Source organism: Drosophila mojavensis, unplaced genomic scaffold (assembly GCF_018153725.1).
Source record: "Drosophila mojavensis isolate 15081-1352.22 unplaced genomic scaffold, ASM1815372v1 contig_277, whole genome shotgun sequence".
NCBI lineage: Eukaryota > Metazoa > Arthropoda > Insecta > Diptera > Drosophilidae > Drosophila > Drosophila mojavensis.
The window spans coordinates 3,370,220-3,391,193 of NW_025318822.1; the positions used below are offsets into that span (position 1 = coordinate 3,370,220).

General features: G+C 36.6%; 4 protein-coding genes across 6 annotated transcripts in view; 2 read left to right on the top strand and 2 right to left on the bottom strand.

Annotated features, from left to right (window-relative positions):
- LOC6574223 (5'-AMP-activated protein kinase subunit gamma-1) overlaps window positions 1-20,974 on the top strand; it is a 74,270-nt gene that overhangs the window by 7,725 nt on the left and 45,571 nt on the right. For 2 of the 3 annotated variants that reach the window (XM_044008409.1, XM_015167328.3), the window contains exon 2: window positions 473-696. The exons of the other annotated variant lie outside the window; for it this stretch is intronic. The gene's annotated coding sequence lies outside the window, so the exon portion shown is untranslated. The remainder of the gene's footprint in view (window positions 1-472; window positions 697-20,974) is intronic. 3 annotated transcript variants of the gene reach the window in all.
- LOC6574219 (leucine-rich repeat-containing protein 15) lies at window positions 2,274-4,358 on the bottom strand. The gene is made up of 2 exons (XM_002000241.4): window positions 3,007-4,358; window positions 2,274-2,845 (listed from the first exon to the last, which is right to left on the bottom strand). Exons 1-2 carry the CDS (start codon window positions 4,306-4,308, stop codon window positions 2,399-2,401), a joined length of 1,749 nt encoding a protein of 582 aa, XP_002000277.4. The 5' UTR covers window positions 4,309-4,358; the 3' UTR covers window positions 2,274-2,398.
- Window positions 10,154-11,493, top strand: LOC122757069 (carboxypeptidase N subunit 2). The gene has a single exon (XM_044008411.1). It carries the CDS (start codon window positions 10,181-10,183, stop codon window positions 11,456-11,458), a length of 1,278 nt encoding a protein of 425 aa, XP_043864346.1. The 5' UTR covers window positions 10,154-10,180; the 3' UTR covers window positions 11,459-11,493.
- Window positions 11,990-15,008, bottom strand: LOC6574221 (sensory neuron membrane protein 1). Its single transcript, XM_002000243.4, has 7 exons — window positions 14,743-15,008; window positions 14,524-14,681; window positions 14,308-14,455; window positions 13,322-13,576; window positions 12,670-13,176; window positions 12,417-12,595; window positions 11,990-12,357 (listed from the first exon to the last, which is right to left on the bottom strand). Exons 1-7 carry the CDS (start codon window positions 14,851-14,853, stop codon window positions 12,096-12,098), a joined length of 1,620 nt encoding a protein of 539 aa, XP_002000279.1. The 5' UTR covers window positions 14,854-15,008; the 3' UTR covers window positions 11,990-12,095.

Below are 20,974 nucleotides of genomic sequence, written 5' to 3' on the forward strand. Positions count from 1 at the left end.
CAGGCAATGGGCTGCCTCCGTCGCTCCCTCTCCCTCTCTCACTCTATCACTATACACTCATGCGCGCTGTGTGCATTGAGTTGTCCGTTTTACTGATCAGTTTCTGATGCGTGCTCCAATTGGAAAGTCCAAAGTGGAAGTGCGCGCGGCTGCATAAAAATTGTTTGTTGTTGTCGTTGTTTTTGTTGCGTATGCAGTGCGGTGCGTATGTGATTTATTTGCTTGTCGCACTATTTTAGCTGATAATTATAAAACAACAGCAAACACGTCACATTAGCTAAATGTTGTATGTTATAAATTAATCTAATCAGGCGACAACGCCTCAAGTGTGTTGCAAAAATAATAAAAAAAAAAAAATGAAAAGTACGAAATTCTAAAGAGAAAAAGCAAAACACCATAATAATTCAACTTTAATCTCTATATTATGCCACTACAAAATGTTAAGCAACCAAAATTCGTGTTCTAATTACAGCTCAAATTGTTTACAAAAATCAAGCAACCCCAAAATTTTTCCAAGTGTATCCCTTTGTATAAGTATTCCTGCATACATGTACGTATGCGTAAAAGTGCCTATGTGTGTGTGATTATTAAGAAGAGTGCCAAACGAGCTACACAATTCAATTATGTTTTTTGCATAAAAGTAATTGTGATTTCTACAACAAACCACAACAAATTCCAGTTTGTGATTAAACCCAGGTTGGTTTTTTTCTGCCAATAATTTATATTTTATGATTTTTCAATTTAACATATAATATAGATTTATATTTATGCCTTACTTTCCTTGTGTTGATATGAGATCGCGTTATCACTTCCATTTTTATGCCATATTTTATGGTTTATAAATCATCCAAAAGATCAATGAAATTAGACGACCATTAAAAAAAAAAAAAAAAAAGAAAACTGTACATGTTGATTTTTTTGTATTGCAGATTATTATTATTTTTTTTTTTTTTTTTTTTTTTTTTTTTTTTGTTTTATTCATTAGCATCTAGTTCTAGTTTAGTTTTTGTTATCTTATCTGTCGCCTTGTTTGTTTTATGTTTGCATAGATGACAACAGCTGTTTAACATTTTATATGTTTCATCTTAAGCAACTTCCTTAAAGTTAGCTAGAAACTCTACAAAATTAAATGGATTATTAGTATTATTATTTTTCAGCTCTTCAAAACATAGGTTTCATTTTTATTAGGTTTCTCTTCTCTTTTGGAGATTTTGTAAATATTATCTATATTGTATTGGCGTAATAATAGTAAAGCTCGAAACGGAAAACAGTTTTTTGTTTTGCTTGAAATGTCTGTGGCTAATACAGAATGTTTACATATAACAGGCACGAGTTGTGCTATTGTGTATGTGTGTGTATGCCAATTACCGTTAAATAGACAAACCATTATAAACAATTGTGTGATCGTATATAATAGTCACATGTTTATTTAAAGAAAAAAACATTTACTGCCAATCTGATTAGATTTGTCGATCTCACGGCAAAGTCCCGCAAGAATAATATTATTTTTCTTCCGTGTTTGGCTTTGGCTTATCTATACAATTAGTATAATTATAACACAGCAGCTTTTAGAATATTTAATAGGTTGTATGCATATAAAATGGTATTTTATTTCTATATTTCAATATATTTAAATAAAAAGATTGAGAAGCCAAAGTAGAAAAGGCGCTAATACACAAACTGTGTTGATCTTTGCCTTAGTACTACAGCAATCAGCATTAATTATTCACAACCCTACAAGGCCCTCATAATGTTCATTTATTGTCTTAAACTGTTAACTGGTTTATTTTCGTCTCTTTAAGTTGAATGAACCCCTTGTTAAAACTTTTTGCTTGGCCCGTAAATCAATATTTCGGCTGTAAATATTTTGCTAAGCTTGTGAAAAATATTTGTAAACCGCCATCAAGCTACAAAATATGTGTGTAACGGATGGAATATTCTTATTGTTTATTATATACATATGTATGTATAATTATATTTTTTTTGTTTGCTCAATTGCGTCACAAGGTGACTCAAAATGGGGTCTTCAAGTCGAACAAACACGCTGAGTTCAGCACGAGAAACAGCTGTGATTTATGGCATTGCCAGATCGAAAAAAAACCGGGGGAAACGGGAATTTTCCATGATATATCAAGACATACGATTGTCGCATAAAATAGTTGCCAGCCCAGATATGACAAATCAGACGCAAACAGCTTTTTGACATTTCTTATCTTACAGCATTGCACACTATAAAGTGTAACACAAAGCGTCGCCATATCAAACCCTTAATATCCCTTTTATAATTACAACTTTATTAACTATTAACGCAGATCGGCGAAATACAATTTGAAATTTTGAAAGATATACTCCCATACATATTTTAATATATATATATATACCAAAATGAATTTGAAATTCACACGGTAATTGTCATCTTGCTAAACAAAGTACTGTTTATATGCTCCAATTTTCTCATCTTGGCATTCAGAACTTTTAGTTGGGCAAAGACGCTATCGAACTTGCTCTCCATGTGCTGTACCACAGATTTGAATTCCTGGCGCAGTTTCTCCACTTCGCTGTCCTCTCTGTACTCCATGCTAGCCGAAGAGAAGGAGTGGGAGGAGGAGGCGGACAGTGGCAAATTCGAATCGGACTCCACTTGCAGCTGCTCGCTTTCGGGCAGGCGATACATGCAGGCAATGCCATTGATATAGATGCCCGGAAACTTATCGTCCACTCTGTCCGGTACATAGGTAATGCCGTGCTCTTCTATAAGCATTTCCATTACCAGCTTCAGATTGTAGCAGTTCCAGTTGTTTGCGTGGATGAAGAAGTGCGTTAGCTGCGACAAGTGCTGAAAGCTCTGTGAAATATATAGATTTAGAAATGTTATTAAATGGGAATATCAATCAAAGGTACAAAACTCTTGCATAAATATTTGATAGAAAAATTATTCCCATCTCACATTCGATGATATCTAAGAGCCTCTTTTATGTATGTTAATCTATCAATGAGCTTACTTACCCTTGGATCAATGTCGCTGATCTTATTGACCGAAACGTTGAGCTTCCGCAATTGCGGCATGCCGCGTAGTACCGCATTTGGCAACTGCTCGAGACCCGTATTGCTCAGGTCCAATCTTTCCAATTTTGGAGTTTCCCATTCGCTGGGCAGTTCACGTAGGTTCGGATTGTTTGCCACATTCAGGCGTCGCAGTCGAGGCACTCGCGAGAGCGTTGCCAGCTGCACCAGCGAATTGTTGCGCAGCACCAGATCCTCCAGTGCCTCGGAGGCCGTGAAGTATAGCTCCTGCACATGATTGTCGCCCAAATCGACATTGTTGACAACACCAAAGATATTCACTCGACGAAGCGAGCAATTGCTAGCCAGCAAGTAGCCCGAACTGAGGTTAAGCACAAGCACCTCCAATGGCTCATTGTGCGATACGTCTAGTACGAGCAGTTTAGGTGCCGAGCTGAACGCGTATTCGCCCAGCTGGCGTAAGTGATTCCCCTGCAAAATGATTGTCTGAAGGCGTGCGTTTTTCGCTAGCAGGTCGTTGCTGATAGAGCGCAAGCGATTATTTGCGATCGTTAGGTGATGGAGCATTGATAGATCGGCAAAGAGACCTTCCGGCAGCTCCTCTAGCCGATTGTCGTTCAAATCGAGGTGTCGCAACTGATGCAGGCCCTTGAACGTATCCGGATGCAGGCGGCTCAGCTGATTGTTACTCAAAAATAAAAATTCCAGTCCAGTGGCATAATTAAACACGTTCTCACCCAGCTCGCTAATGGCATTCTCGGAGAGCAGCAGAATCTTCAGCTTGTCCGCAGCCAAGAAACACTCCCAGCTAACATGTTCAATGCGACAATGACGCATATCCAGCTCGCTCAGCAGCGGCAGCTCGTAGAACAGATGCAGCGGGAAGTTCACGAAGGTCGAGTTCTCCATGATGAGAGTGGCCAGGGGTTGTTTTTCCCCCAGCTCATAGGTGGCGCCATCTGACGCTATGCGCACCTGTGTGGACAGCTCAAAGAAGGCCAACTCTTCCGGCTCCCCAAAATTGAATCCTTTGCAGCGACCACTTCCCTGATGTATATCGCATTGCTCTTGCAGGCTCAAAACGTGCACCAAGCGCATCTTATTAGTGCGTTCCGTTGAGGCTTCTGTCGTTTCCTCAGTTGTGGCTTCTGTTGTGTCTGCTGGGTAATCCTCAGAGTACACTTGTAGCTCATCCTTATCTTCAGTTCTCGCCTGAACAGTGGTCAGTGCCAGCAACAGCAACAAGATGAGGAACTGCGCTGCAATTCGAAGTGGGGCTCTCATGTCGTATGCGTGTTTCAAGCAACGCGTTTCACTGGCTACTGAAAATGCGATCATCGTCAATAACCAACAGCAGCAGCGGCAACGGCAACAGCAGCTTAACATGCTAGCAAATTTAGTATAGCTACCGCATGCTCATCAGTTCTATATAATCATTTGTTCTATTCATGGTGTTTTGATTTTGCAAAATAAAACACAAAAATAACACAATTAAATACATATACATACATATATACAAATCTATACATGAACAAATTACTGTGAAAAGAAATTGTATTCACAGCGTGCAAGTCTCTGTTTTAATACTCTAACTCATAATACAGAGCATTATTATTTCCTATTAAATTCAATTACTTCGTTATGTATATCAGTTGTATGCTAATTAACCAATTCAAATTATATTAATGCTTCGCTGAACACACAAGGAAATCTAGATTAAAGAAACGCTCACCCAGATCGGCAGTTCGACAACGTAACATTTATCGACAGTAAATTGTATGCCTATTTATCATATATATAAACTAAACTAAACTTTCATTAACCAAACGTCATTGCGCTCGTCTATGTCAACTGATTAAATACAATTTCAGATTATTTATCAAAGCTTTATCGTGGAAAGAAATACAGCAAACAGCTGTTGTTTGTCGTTCAATTTAACTAAGCTATGCGAAACTCTTTACAGCTAAACTTGTTATTATTATTGCTGTAGCAACAAGTTGAATGTATCAAATTGAGAATCGAGTAGAGAAAAATAAGGAATACTTATAGGGAATACAGAATATGCAATGAATACTAGAGAATATACATTAAAGACAGAGAATGGAAAATAATAACTGCAGAATAGAGGCTGGAGGATAAATAAATAATATTAAAAACATAGAAATATATACATAGAAATATATAAATATATTGATCATAAAAATAGAGATAATAAAATAGTTAATGTAGAAAAGAGAATCAAGAACAGATAGCATATACCCAAAAGTTCTATCCATAAAGTTAATGAACTCAACTTACTTAAATCTGTCTCATCGTTACTTTGATCTTTGATCCCTGATGCCGTTTAATAATTTTCCGAACAATTACCTTTTTTTATTTCAATATTTCATAAGTAAAGTCTATGATTCATCTGTGTATTTATTATAGATTTTTCGCACAGAAAAATAAATTAAAATTTAACTTAATTTTCGTTCGCCCATCATTATTGTGACAAAGTTTATGGCACATTTGATGAGCCATAATTCATTTAGGGCATTAAAAACGAAATAGACAACAAAGTGTGGAAAAGCTCTATTATTGTGATTACATTTAGAAACTATATAATCTATTCTGTTGCCTCTGCTGCTGTCGTTGTTGTTGTCATCATTTTGACATATGTATAATAATTTCATTTTTGTTGTTGCATTATTTATTATGTTAAGCTTATATATTTTTTATATTATATTTTGCTACCGCTAGCTAATTGAAGTCGCACATCCGTACCGGCTCGAAATACCTTTTAATGCTATAACGCGGCTATTTATATAATTCCAATGAAATATTTGCACAGTTTGTGACTTTTTCTGAATAGTATTCCCTCTGTCCCTTGCCCAGCTACAATTTTACCATTCATTCGCTCTTCCTCTCTGGACTTTTCATACCACTTGACTAGGCTTTTCATATGCAAATTGCCAAATCGAGAAAACTGTTTCAAGTAGCACTGGAAACCAGTATACAATGTTTGATATAGCCTCACCTTTCATAGCGCGCAACGTTCGTTCGTGGCTTATCAGAGTCACAGTTCTATAAAAAAAATATATATATTACATAAATACTTGTACATTTATATACAGCTTTGTACTTTAGTATGTTTACCTTGCGCTTTCTGTTAAAAACAAATTATTTTTGTTGTTTTTTTTTTTTTTCAATCTGATAACATATACTTTAGCAGACAGCGGGACGATCACATTTACGGCCACTCGAGCAAGCATTGTTAATACTGAAAAACTGAAAGAATGAGAGGGGTGTGTCAGAATGGTTGATAGATAGTCCAAGTTGAAGCGAGATAAGCAGATTTAATTAGATAATGCCTGTTAGATAAATTAAGATTAGGGCTTGTTACATATGTAAATACATGTCTACCTGATAATTTGCTTAATAGATTGAGAGTAACATATATTTGTTATAACTCGATCAAAGTTTTTGTTAGGTTAAGTTCCTGAATCTCCTCTTGGCTCTAATCACTTATACGAAAATATGTCTACACATTTATATTTTCATCTAAAAAATGTGCTATATTTTATTTGCAGCCGGAACTTTGATAGATACAATTTTATAAGATAAAATTTGCTTTCTACACAGATTTTATATTATTATTTCTTTTAAAAGAAATGAATGGAGGTTTCCAGATGCAAACCGGTTCTATTCGGAAATTAATTGGAGCTCACGTATTTATTGTTAAATTTTGTCTGTAGAAAATATTTACATAATATTCTAGTCTCATATTTATGATTTTGAAAATTTTTTTAATAAGTGCTACTAATTAAATCAAATACTATAAATATTGCGTTATTAAAAATAAAATAAAATGTTTTTCAACTCTTATAAATAGCATGCGCACAGTTTTATAAGAGACCATTCTAAACACACGTATTTTAAGGCGAAAGAATTTCACATGTTCAACAAATATGTCACAAGCCATCAAAATAGTTTGAAGGCCTCAGCCCTTAATATTATTTGTGGGCATAATTAAACGAACTAAATGTATAATAAAATTCATTTTTATAAAACATCTGGGATTCATTTCATAGAGCATTGCACCAACGACTTGATAAACAAATTAACGCCAAGCAATTTCACGACTTGTTTTCTGCTGCTGATTTTTTGTTGTTTATTTGTATAGTATGTATGTAGATTTGTATATTATTTGGCTAGTGTTCAAAAAGTTATGAGCGACAGTTGGCCAAAATGTAATCGTCTCTTGCCCTTTCAACTGGCAAGAAAAAAGCCCCATTAGTATTGGACATTATTGAATGCGGCCTACAGGTGTGAAATATATTCCTATAAATATATTTGCTTATAAGCAAAATAACGAAAATTCAATTTACACATGCAAACACATATGCATAAATGTGTATTTAGAATTAAAATGGCTAATTAACGGTCATAATTTTTAATTTCTAGTCAAGAAGTAAAAACCAAAAGCAAATAAATATAAATTATAATGGCTTTTGTTAAACATGTTCGACCTGCTTTCCAGTCACTCAATTTGCCTTTAACAGTGCTCGGCAAAATATAAACACCGGCTGCAAAATAAAACCCACCAAAGACTAAACAAAGGCTAACTAAAGCACAATTCAATTATATGCAAACAAATTTCAATCCAATTAACTTTTGGCAACAGTTTCCTGGCCAATACGCTAAGTCGCAAGCAAACAGAAATAAATAACGCAATTTGCATTTGTTCAATAAATTAAAAATATGTGATATGGTATAATATTTGTATATCTGTACATGCATATGATATATGTATGTATCTGTATGGGTTTCTATGGCAAGTGTTTGTTTTAGTCAATTTGTAATTAGCGAGCGATCTATTTATTGTCAATTACTGTTTCAAATTGTTGTTGTAGACGCACACGCACACACATGCTGCTATACATATGTACACACATATATACGCACAATTGTGCTTATGTATGTATATATATTTTTTTATGTATATAGATAAGGTATAGATATAGCATTTTGCCCTCTTGTCTCTCAATTGAAACGGCATGACTTCGTTTAGCGATACAATTCTTTATTTTTGTCGTTCTTTCAATTCAATTTGCCTCCAATTACTTTGCATCGCAGCACAACAATCCAGCATAAACCCCTCGGACTACCAGTCAGAAAGAAGCCTTCTCTCTCTCTCCACTCACACACACAGATTCGATGGGACTTTGTGCTCGAGTGAGAATTTGTTTGTTGCGTTTAATTTAAATCAAATTTTCCTTAATAGTTTTGCTGTGCAAACAAGTGCGTACATAAATGTGTTCGCCTGTGTATATTATGCTATATATACTATATGGTCAACTGACAAACAATCAATCAGTCGGTTGACTCAGTAAACGCTTCTGACGTTTTATGGCGCCTGCAAATATGGAAACAATATTCTATTGAGCCCCATCGTCAAGTTTACGATCATGTGCGAAAATGTGTGACAAAATCGAATTCCATTTTGGACATTGACGTAGTTCTGCAATGGGCGACTGGCAATATCCAAATGGAAGAAATATCATTAGCACAAACTGTGCATCAACTATAAATACTCATAAAATAAGATCGATAATAATTGATGTCATAAAAAAATACAATTAATATTCAAAAATCATATTTGAGTTTATCTATAGAATTATATTGGCAAATATACTTCAAAAGATAGCGAAAGCTGCTATTTATTATTTTGGTATTAACTAAAAGAATTCAAATAGAAAATCGATTGATTTATGCATATAAATTGATATCGATTGTCGACATGTATATCGATTTCTGGAACACACACAGTTTTACACTTTAATCATTAATTTTAATTTCCAAGGAAAATACAACTGTTTTAGTTACTATTATAATATTCGCCCTTTGTTGAGGCAACTCCTTCACAAATCCCCATATCAGAGAGAGGACTGGCTTATCGCCCAGTGGCTATGCTGAACTTGGCCCACATATAGCCACACCCCACGCACAATTATACATTGTGCATTATATTCATAGCCAACAGCTGATATGCCAATTGTAGTAAACTGAAGCAGCAGAACTCAATTTAACATTGTTTATGCATGTTTCTAAAATTGGGCGCTAAGAACGTGCTTATCGCCAAGCTGTGTCCGAATATTATTATTGTACAGAGAGAGAGCTTAACGTCGCGAATATTCATATTGAGCACATTCATATATTTTTATTAGCTCCAACACAAGCCGGCGGACGGTTTTGTTTTGTTTTGTTTTTTTTTTTTTTTCAAGTCAAATAGCAAATATGAAAAACATATAAAAGTATTAGTTTATTGATCTCGAACGAGACATGAATACACTTTATATGTTTGCCTTTCGAGTTGACTATAAACCAAAACAAATGCATGTGATTAGCTCTGGGAAAAGTTAAGTGCCTGTCGAACTATTAATTTTTTAGCCATTGCAATTCAATTTTAAACTCAACTCTATGCCATAATAAGGCAAAGGTTCACTAGCCTATTAGAGTGAATATATTTAAATAAACCAGCGATAGCATAGGACCATAGATATAGAAAAAGAAAAGTATTATCCTATTAATAATTATTTTTATTATACAAAACAATGATAAAAATAAAATAAAATTTTGTATTATATATATCATTATAATAAATATTATTTTGCTGAATATAAATGAAGAATATTCTAGAGAATGTTTTTCCTGTTTGTTCAGGTATCAATTTTATAGTTTTGTAGCATTGCGAATTGTGAGTGTATATGAAGTAATATGCTATATAATTTAGATTTTCGCAATAGTAAAACTGTAAACAATTTTACTGTCTCAACAGTAAAATATACATAAATTTAAAAATATTAATTTACAGATATTAATTTGCAGATATTAAATAAATAATTTAAAGTATGCTCCCTCAAAAAAATTTATTCTGTTTAGCTTATTCTCGATCGTTATTTGTTATTTGTTGTTTACTGATTCGTTCACTCCCAGCGCAACATTCTTAGCTGAATAGTCCAAAAGCTTCATTCTTAGTTGTGGTTATACCTGTTTTTGGCTAGACTATGGCTTGGCTTTGATAGAATGCCGACTGTCTCGTTCGTAGTGGACCTTTAAAAAGGCGGATCTCGCCACTGACACATTTCAGTTGCGGAAGTGCAAGTCTATAGAGGAGATGTCGGTTCTATTTTATCTATGTCTCTTTTGGCTGCTGTGCAACAGCTGTTTGGCGAAGCCAAAGCAAGTGTCAGTGACTAGCATCAAATGTAAAGGGTATCTGTGTGAGGAGCTTAACTATCCAGACGTCTCGGAAGTGGCATATTTCACAGCAGAAATCACTAAAGAACTGGATAACCAGACGACTTTAGTGTTGCGTAATTCCCATTTGAGTCGATTGCCTTTGAATGTGTTTCGCACACTGGACAAACTGGAGCACTTGGACGTTCAAGGCTGTCAAGTGCAACATGTGGCAGCCGAATGCTTTGAGAGTGCTACCAAATTGAAGACATTGCAGCTTGCTGGCAATCTAATATCCAAACTGAATTCAGCAAACTTCGCTTTGGCCACTGAGCTGGAGGAATTGAATTTGGCTGATAATCGATTGGATAATTTGCCTGCCAGAGCATTTGCTGGCCTGCATAAGCTCCGGCAGCTCTGGCTGCAAGACAATCAACTGCAGCAACTGCCAGCTGGTATTTTCACAGATCTGCAGCAGGTGCAGCAGCTCAATCTGGACAACAATCAGCTAACCGAGCTGCCCGAGGAACTGTGTGCCGAACAGGCTCAGCTTCAGCAATTCTCAGCGCGTGGCAATCGATTAAAGCGGATCGCAGCTAACGCTTTTCCTTCTGTGCAGCGTCTGATAATCTCGGACAATCCGCAACTGCATCGATTGCATCTCGCTGGTCACATACGTGAGCTCCAGGCCGATAACTGTCCATTGGAGAGCCTGCAGCTAGATCAGGCCGATCAGCTCGAGCAGCTGCTGCTCAGCAATACTCGTCTGCAGAGCTTGGAGTTCCTGCGCAATGCCAGCAGTCTCCTGGACCTGGACTTGACGGGTCTCGATCAGCTGCCAGCCATACCCGATCCGTGGCCTGCACAGCAATTGAAGCGCTTGAGCATATCCTATGCCAACGACTCTAACTGGCCCGATCAGATCTTAAAGCAGTTGCCAGAGCTAAAGGTGCTAGATGTGTGGCACAATCAACAGCGAGAGATTTATATAAAGGATGACTTTGGTCCCCTCAATAGTCACTACATAGATAATACAGACTCTTTATGCGGACAATTGGAGCAGTTTGTGGGCGATGCGACCTTAGCCAAGCACATAACCATATTCGATAACGAAGTTGATAACCAAGCGGCGTATTCCATGCAATGTCCCGGTGTTGAAGTGGCACAGGCAGAGGAACTGATCTGGTTCGAAGATGATGCCGATAGCCTAACGTAGCTTTGATCAATAAATATTGTCAATCAAAATCCTGACTCAAAAGGAAATCCCTTGCAGAAATCTATTCAATGATCAATTTGTGACTCTCACAACGAACATTTCTACGGCTAATGACAAAAGCTGCCACCATTTTACTTCAAATCTCAATAAGTACAATAAGGCAATGAAAGCTCCGGCAAATAAAAGTGATTGCTGTTGCAGTTTCCTGTGTGGCATAGTGATATATTTTGTATCTAGATCAGTTCTTTGAGCTTAAATCATTTCGCTTCGCTTCGCTTCGATCATCAACTTCGCATTGGCTCTGATGGGTACAGTTACTGCGATCGTTGATCGCTTTGCCGTTGCAGCTATCGTTGCGCATTATTGGTGTCATGAGAGTGCACAAATGTTGCCATTCATCTCGTGTCTGGGCTTTGGTGATCAGCGATCGACGATCAACGACGATCGTTGGCGATCATTGAAGACGTTTGTCAAGTGCAGTCATCTAGGCCTGAACCAGTTTGACGGCTCACGGCTCAACTGAACAGCTGATTGGTCTTTGCCATATTTATTAGCGCGTGCTTATTGGACTACAGGTGTTTCAACTACAAATATACGAAAACAATAACGACAGCTATTTCGATGATGTGAGTCTCGGTTAGTAGCGCGCCCTCTGCTCCACTTTCGGATTGGAGAGATTAACGCCTGGTATGGGCACAGCTACTGGCGAGGTTGGCTGTTGTTCTTGCTTCTCGGGTCTCGGCTGGTTGGCCACCTTGTTCGTATCCTTGATGATCTTGGGCGGCAGGGTTATGTCCAGCGCATCCGATTTCTGATAGAACAAATAGCCAGCAGACATCATGCCAACTAAGGACAGAGTGATTAGGGTCCAGCGTAGGGCGGAGTTGATTTTGAGGCCGCTGTGCATTAGAATTTCACTGTTAGATCCGCTTGTCTAACTCCACTTTGGAATACTCACAGAAATAGCGTGTATTTGACCAAGTTGGTGTAGGTTTTGTTCAGATGCACGCCCTCCTCAATCCAGAACAAGGGCATGATAAGCTTTCGGAGGTGTTTCATTTGTTCAATGCCCTCGACAGGCTCCACATCCATATTAAACTGCAAACGCTTAGCGGCCTGAAATGGTGTGCCCGACATCTATAAAGACAGAATTAAGTGGAATTAAAATGGAGTCATATTATCCCATCTCATTTCAAAAGCTTCTCACATACCAGCTCAAAGTCTATATAAACAGCATGATCCTTCTCGTTGGGATGGAGCCCATCAACATCTTGAATCAGCTTGGGATCGCCTTTATAGAAATGCGGCATGGAGGCCATGAGGGGACCGCCCACACAAGGCGACAGATCCATGGTGCCTTTAGGCGGGCAAGTGGACAAGTCTTCGGGATCCTTGCAGAAACAATGCAGCTTCTCATCCGCACTAACATCGCCCAAGTCCAGGGTATACCTGAGTGAGGGCATGCCATGGTATGACGACTTACGTTGATAGACAGCGCCCAGTGATCGACAGATGTCCGGCGTAAAGGCCCACAGGCCCTGTTCGCGCTTCATGCCCGGCGCAAAGATTGTCGAATCGGTGCCAATAAACTGATTGCACTCGTCGCCCGGCCAGACGTCCATTTCCGGCTCATTGGCGAATTTGACGATCTGGCCCAGTTTTTTATTGTTCTTGACGCCGCGAAAGACTGTAAAACGTCCGGCATCTGTGTGATTGGCCTGCAAAGAGATGAAATATGAACTAAGAACAGAAAACGACAGAGTTCTACAGATTATAGAGTTGACAAAAAGTAAATGAATATTTCATTTATGTAATTTTGATTAGACTAGAAAATAGTTTAGTTTAGCTGAGAGTATAGCTTACCTGACCCAAGAAAGAGAATAGAAAATGCGTCCCGTTGACCTGCTTGGCCTGCTTCACCTCGCCCGTGTAGAAAACCGTGCACAGTGCCTTGGCTGCAAATTCCTCCGATGAGCAGTTGACGCTGATGCCACGGAAAAAGAAATCCATAAACTTGGCGCTGAGAAAAGCATTTGCATCCGGAAAGACAATTGCCAGCGCCTTGGCAACCAGCTCCATCATCGCCGCTCGCTCACGTTGCACATTGATTCCAGCGGGCTGTCGAAATTGGGTACGATTGAGATCGAGTGTAGGAGACAGGCCTGAGCAGTCGCGACTTCTACGGCTACATTGATAAATCGTCAGCTAATTGCAACTCATTTACAATTTACAAAAGCAACAGCGACTCGGTCGCCTAGACGTTGTCAGAAAGACATATCGCACTGGAATGCTTGATTAGTATGTCTTCTATTTTGTTTATTTTTTTATTTTTGCAAAGTGCTGTCTAACTTGATTTTTTTTACAGCGATAGGTTAATTTCGAATCGCTGGGAAATTTAAGTTAAGTAATTTGCATAATTTACAAGGCTTTTGTAACTTAATAATAGATTGCATATTCTCTTTAAGTGGTAGCTCTATTGTCATCTCATTAGTATTTTAAATTTTTTTTTTTCAAATTTGAACAGTTCTATGTCCAAGCTTATTTCCCATTTCTCAATTAGTCTGATTTGAGACTTAAGCTTTGAGAACTCGAAATTGAAGGGCAACAAAGACAATTATACTATAATTAAAAGTATTCATACTGAGATTTAGGTAGTGTAAATTAAATTAAACGAAAATTTTTTATAGATATATATAAATTTAAATATCTTCATCAACTATATACCGATTAAATTTTATTCTGAAAATTTTACAACTGATAACCACTTTATTATATCTTTTTTTTTTTATTATTATAAAATATTTTTGTATATTATTCGGCAATTTTGTATCCTCACTACACTTACATACCTGCAACAATGGATGTGGCATGGTAATAATTTCTTCTCCCGTCAGTGGACTTGAGGCTTTTTCGTTAAATATAAAGGTGTTGCGCATATTGTAAGATATGGTATCCTCGACGACATCGTCAACCAAATCATATTTATCCTTCCACTCACTGTGATCACAAATTAAAGATTCATTATAATACAGGAAAAATCACATTATGATTCATATGTAACGCACTCGAAGACATACGGTCCGATCTCTTGGACGCGGGGCTTGCCGCCCATTGCAACCTCCTCTGGATTGGTTACATTGAAAACATAGACATAGAAATGCAGAGGAAAGGGCGTAGCCGCCCATAGAGCACGTATATCTGTGCCCGGCTTAAGTGTGACTTGCTGTGAATGGAAGATACGAAAGCCGTGAACATATGAATTTGTTGATCTCGCACTCGCACACCTTCGATATCATAAACTTTAAGATCTGTGGAAATATAATCCATCCGAATATAATGGCGAAAACGAATATACCAGCGGATGCTGTTAACAGTTTCAAGCGATTCATTAACATCTTGTTGATTCGATTTAATATATTTAAAATTATTTCAAAATTTATCTTGGCCAAGAATTTCTATTACGATGCTACCCGTTCGCAGTTGCCGCACTACTGAAAACTGAAAACAATTGATTCGAATCGGCCAACGTTCGACTAAGGTCTGAAGTCAGTCTCTGAAAGGCTTACGTGCGAATTTCGCTCTAAACGCAAATGGCAACAGTTGCTATAAACCCGCCTCCCCCAAACAGCTGCCTATTCAATTATATTTGTATTGCTTTGGTGCTGCAAAAACAATCGGAGAATTAAATAGTTATCGTATAAGGCATATGTGAGAACATTGCAAGCTGCGTACGGCATCCCCTTATAGAACCCATCCACACTCTTCTTCAAAGCGACCTCTGAATAATCGGAGAACAAAATTGCATTAGGTCGGAAATCAATAATTATTCCCATTGAATATAGCTATGATTGTGCAATATTGTTTGTTAAGAGCTCTTGAGATTTGTGGGAATTTCAAAAAGCGATATTTTCTATTTTATATAGATGTGATAGATAGTGTTAATATTGGAATGATCTTTTACGATTAATCTCTATATGTATAAGCAAAAACTTTTTCAATTGCTTATTGTGGATTATATTTTCTTCTCTATTTATTCATATCGTTCTTTTTTTATGACCTTAACCTATTCCTTCCTTTAATAAGAAACTATATTTAACTATAAAATTTACATTATAAGTCTGTACTAGAACACACAAAATTTTATTAAAGCAAATTCAACTGTATCAAATTGCACAGAGCCACATTACATTCCATCCCATTCCATTTCCAATCATATATTATTATTTCAATCATATATTACATTACATTAGTTGATAAATCAGACTATACTGTACCGACTATTAGAGTCTCAGTTTACCATATCGAAGTGAATATCATACCATATTATAGGTAGTATATCTATTCTACTTTAGATCTATATAAAGGGCATATTCAAGTCGCATATCTGCTTTACTTATACATTAACAATAGAATTTTTATAGCATGGCGCCAGCACTTCGAATCAGATATACTCTATGTAGCCGCAGTAGTGGCTCAACTGGTTAGATATATGTATACATACATATGTCCAACAAAATCTCTGCTGTAGTTTAACCGGTTCATATGTCGCATCTTCGAATTTGTATAAGCCCCAATAAATAGTGCTTAAGTATAAAAAAATTAAAAATGTTACCAATGGGTATTAAATGATCTAGTACAAAAAGTATAAATATATGTATAAAAAAAAGTTGAATGTATCCATAAAATCGAAGCGAGTTTTATAAATATAACTTGCAATTTAGGCATCGGCGGCAAACAATGATAATTACGATAACGATAACGAGGGCCACGGGCCAAAAGTGGCAGCTAGACGGGCTATAATCGAGGCCCACTCGTGCGTAACGCTTGCCAATTTATATATCTATGAATATATATAAATATATATGTGTATCTATATTCATATATTGGGTACATGGGCTGTCTTCAGATATATAGCGATTGTTATTGTACGCTTTTTTTTATTTTTTTAGTTCAAGTCTCGATCTACGTGGGACAAGGTGAATAAAATATAAACGCAATTGACATTTGAAATTATGGAAATTGCATTGACCTGTGCAACACCTGGCCAATATTCCATAATTATAACACGCTTTACTCTTGACCCAACAGATATGGATACGCCAATTGAATAATTAGTAGGCGGGCTGGCTCTTATAGTCCAAGTGTCGGCAATGCCATCAGACATCAAAGCAACGGCGAATCTCCTTAAATATTGATGGATAATAATGGCTGCAGATGTCATTTACCAATCTAATTGGGCTTTCCATTTAGGCGTAATTAACTAATCAAAAGACAATTTTAAATGAGCAAAATTATATGTTGTCTGCATGAATGTTTAAAGTTTTTCCATTAGGATACAAACTTGAGTTTGGTCTTTATATTTCTTTTAAAAAACTTGACAAGTCTTTCAAAAACAATATCATGAAGCGCTATGAAAACATCGATTCGTGCTTATTATCAGCTGTTGCGCGATGAAATTATTTGTGTAGCTCGAAATTTTTAAAGCTTAACTTTACTAGCATTGGTTAAATAAAAATATGTCAAAAAGAAGAATGTTTTTATATTCTACTTTATATGAAATTCTGGCAGTTTAATAATCAATTAAATACCAAGTACAAATTATTAATTAGTTAAATTAGTTTGCTGTACTTCAATCGTCACACCATCTCTTATGCTGAAAGTATTGCAAATGAAGGATGGTGTGGCTAACTCTATTATGGACTATATTGTGGATAACCAGCTCTTCTTATATGCACATTTACATAGATGCAAGCTACAATACTCTGACATAGTTCAAGAGATGTCCAAGTCGGGCACTTTCGATAGATCATGTGACAGAGCTCAATTTCAAGTAACAATTGAAGAGATTACTCTTATGAGTAACAAGTTCTCAGTCCACTCAAACTCAAATTGTCCGCCTTGTCTCACTTGTTACATTTACTTCCCTCTAAATGTTCGCCATTTTGCAGCAATTATTGGAACGTTTTTCAGAGCTCGACTCAGTTGAGCGCACGCTGATGCAAAGTGATATACAGTTTTGTTACTTCTACACGCTGTCTCATATACATGTATATGCATACATATGTATGTATATTATATCATAGTTTTGCTCATTGTAGCTGGGTGGGTTTTTTTTTAGGTTAGCAGTTAAATTGTCGCTGGGCGCGACATAAACAGAAATCGAAACTGCATTAAGCATGAAAACGATAGCGAAAATGAAACCCAAACAATGGCAAAAACTGAACACGTGACGCTGACGTCGATCCAACTCAAGAGAGATAGATAGAGCGAGTCAGATAGAGAGAGAGAGAGAGAGAGAGTGAGAGGGAGGGCTTCAAATTCCTCTTAAAGTGACACAGAAAAACGAGTTGAGCGAACCAAAACACAAACAACCAAAAATATCGAAATACTCGTAAATGCGCTTGACAACCCAACCAAAGTTAATGCCAAACTCTCGGTCTCAGACTCAGACTCAGGCCCCAATACGACCTCTAAATTGGCTTGTGCATTTCAGCTGAGCAAATCATTATTTTTCAGTCAATTACTGAACGGCGCTGCATTCAATATTTAGTGCCATTTAAACTTCAGAAACATATTTACTAATTATTAAAAAATTCTACTATATACTGTATATTTTATGATGCCATCAGCAATGTGGTTTAATACATAACATATTCATTCATTTATGTTTCTTAGTTGAAAATTATTCAACATTTGCCCTTTTCAAATCTTTACACTCTGAAATTCAATAATAAATATTTATATAATTTATGATAATACAAAATTTGCGTGTTTTTTGTTTGATCTGAACTGAACTTGAAATATGGAAGTGAGCTGATATTTATGGTCCAAACCATTTCATATATCACATATCGAAGTCGTTTAGATCTTTCAGAGATTGCACGAAACCAGTCACACAAGATAATAAATATATTCTAAAATAACAATTTCTTTGAAGTATCAAATAATTTAAGGAAAACAAATAGACTGCGCTGATTAAGTATTTGATATATTCTGAGTATATATTTCAGAGTAGCTGCAACAAAATAAATAAATAAAATAAATTGGCTATCAATTAATCAAAACTCACACCTAGGCATTTCTATATGCAGAGGCATTAACACATTTAAGGAAAAATACCTGCTGGAGATGATAAAAAATAAAAAGCATTAAGAAGAATATAATTTAAAAATTTTTATTTATTCAATCTTCACGTAGATATGTAGAAATACTACAGTCTAACTTTGCTAATGCTCTGCTCATACTTTGCTCATTTGGAAGCATGCTAATTATAATTATAATAATTATGTAGAGATCGGTTTGATTTGAGAACTCGGCAGCTGGCATTCCACTTGATTAGCTCTTCGTGGCTCCCTTAGCTCAACTGTCGGCACTTTTATGCCAATTAACGATCATCTAGCAAATTGCCAACATCCACGCCCACTAATTTTTGTATCGCTCTGCTAATTTCAACATGTATTAATTAATGAATTTACAAAGGTATCTCTTTGTAACTCTCGCAGTTTGTGTAAACGATATTGGCACGCCCTGTTTAACATTTTGAACTTGATTGCTTCAGCTATTCTGTTTCGTGTGGCAATCGTTAATTGATTAGTTTCGGTGGCCACCAGCATCTGGAGACATTTGCTATCAATTCCCATGAATCACTCATTCGAACTGGCGCTCGCTCACGTGCTGTACTCAGAGTTCTCGGCGATTGCATAAGCCTTCGTTAGCTGAAAGTCTTACATCATTTGCACACACAGCCCACTCATGGCTCCAAAGCCAACTGCTTATATACATACATATATTGTATGTATGTTTGAAATTATTCTATTTACATGGCATTCAAATTAATAGATCATCGATCAGAGCCAGTTTTGCAACACTTTAGAGCTCATCTTTTTCCATTAAATATTTATTTGCATTTTATTTTGTGTTTGCTTAATGAAACTTTACAAATTATTCGAATGCCATTTTTAATTATTTGTTGACTTAACTCGTTGTTGTTCTTCTCGGTTCGAGAATTATTTTAATTACGTGACTGCAATAATTTAATGTCAGCATTCGAAATATTTGTAATTACATACATATACACATTCATAGCCTTTGCAATTGAGCTGAAATAGTTTGTAACACGAAGACGAGAATTCGAGGCAGCAAACAAAAGGTCGGCGAACACGTACAGCAGGGGTGTTCCCTATATTTTTTTGCATTGCAATATTTATTCATTATTTAATTCAAATTCGAGCTCTTTCTTGAATTTGTCTACTTTAACCAGGCTTAAATGCAAAAAGTCGCCAGCTTGTCTGGCCGTTTGCCAATCTCTGGCTTAGTATATATATGACACTCTCTAGATGCGCGTCATTGATTAATAGCAACTAGTTGATAGCAACTAGTTGAAAGCGGTTACATGACGTTCGATTTGCCAGCAATTATTTGTGGCTGTTGCAATTGTTAATGGCGTGTAATTAAAAGACAGCAACAGCTGTCCGCCATATACTATATACTATATATACAGACCTGCTCTTAGAGATGTGTTAAATTGGTTTACTTGACGATATGCGTGCTAGAACCAAAAGTTGATTTCCTCTACAGCTTTCAATTATATTTGATATATTTGGGAAATGGATTTTTTTTTCGGGGGCTGACTAAGTAAATGGAAGTACTAAAAAGAGAAGTCTTTTGATATGAATCGTATAATACATATTGAATAATATGTTGTTTTTTTTATGACTTGTTCAAATTTATTCTCTTGTGATAATATTTATTTTAAATAAATTTCCATTGATCTCTTAAGCTGAAATAGTAAACTACTTAGTATTTAGATTTCTATGCCACACTGTAAATACCAGCTTCGATAAATATAAAATACCGAATCGTGTTTTCTCACGACACGCGCTCAGCTCAAATGAAAACGAAAAATTGTTACTGAGCGATTCGGTTTCAGATGAAATAGCATTACGATTTCCACTTAATTCGCATGTATGTGTCCGTATCTATCTCTCTCTCTCTCCCTCTCTCCATCTCTCTATTTATCTCTCTCTCTCTCTGTATGTGTTAATAGTTGTTTGTGCACAATTAGCATCGTTCGGCATTTTGGAAAAGCATCTGACGCATAGCCGCCGTTCGAGCGTTATGCTTAAATTATTCAGTTTAATCGACATCTACTTGAATCATGCCGCCCCGCCCGACCACAAAATATGTTTTATAAAATACCACAAAACTTGAATAATAGATGCACCCCTGGCCCTGCATTGCCCCTACCCAACCCTACCTGCCTGCGCCTGCCCCTGTGAAAGGAATACATATCTAATTGCTATTAATTGTCGGTTGTATCGCTTGCATTTATTTTGCTCGATTGCGGTTTGGTTTTTAGCTATGCAAAATGTCACGCCCCAATGCTTAGACCTCATATTATATTCAATTGCAGTGCAGCTATTCGAATGAACTTGTATCTTTTTGCCGACTTGACAGTCAACTGGTGGGCATCCTTTGTAAATAGATTATGAATAAATCATGCTCTAGCAATGACAA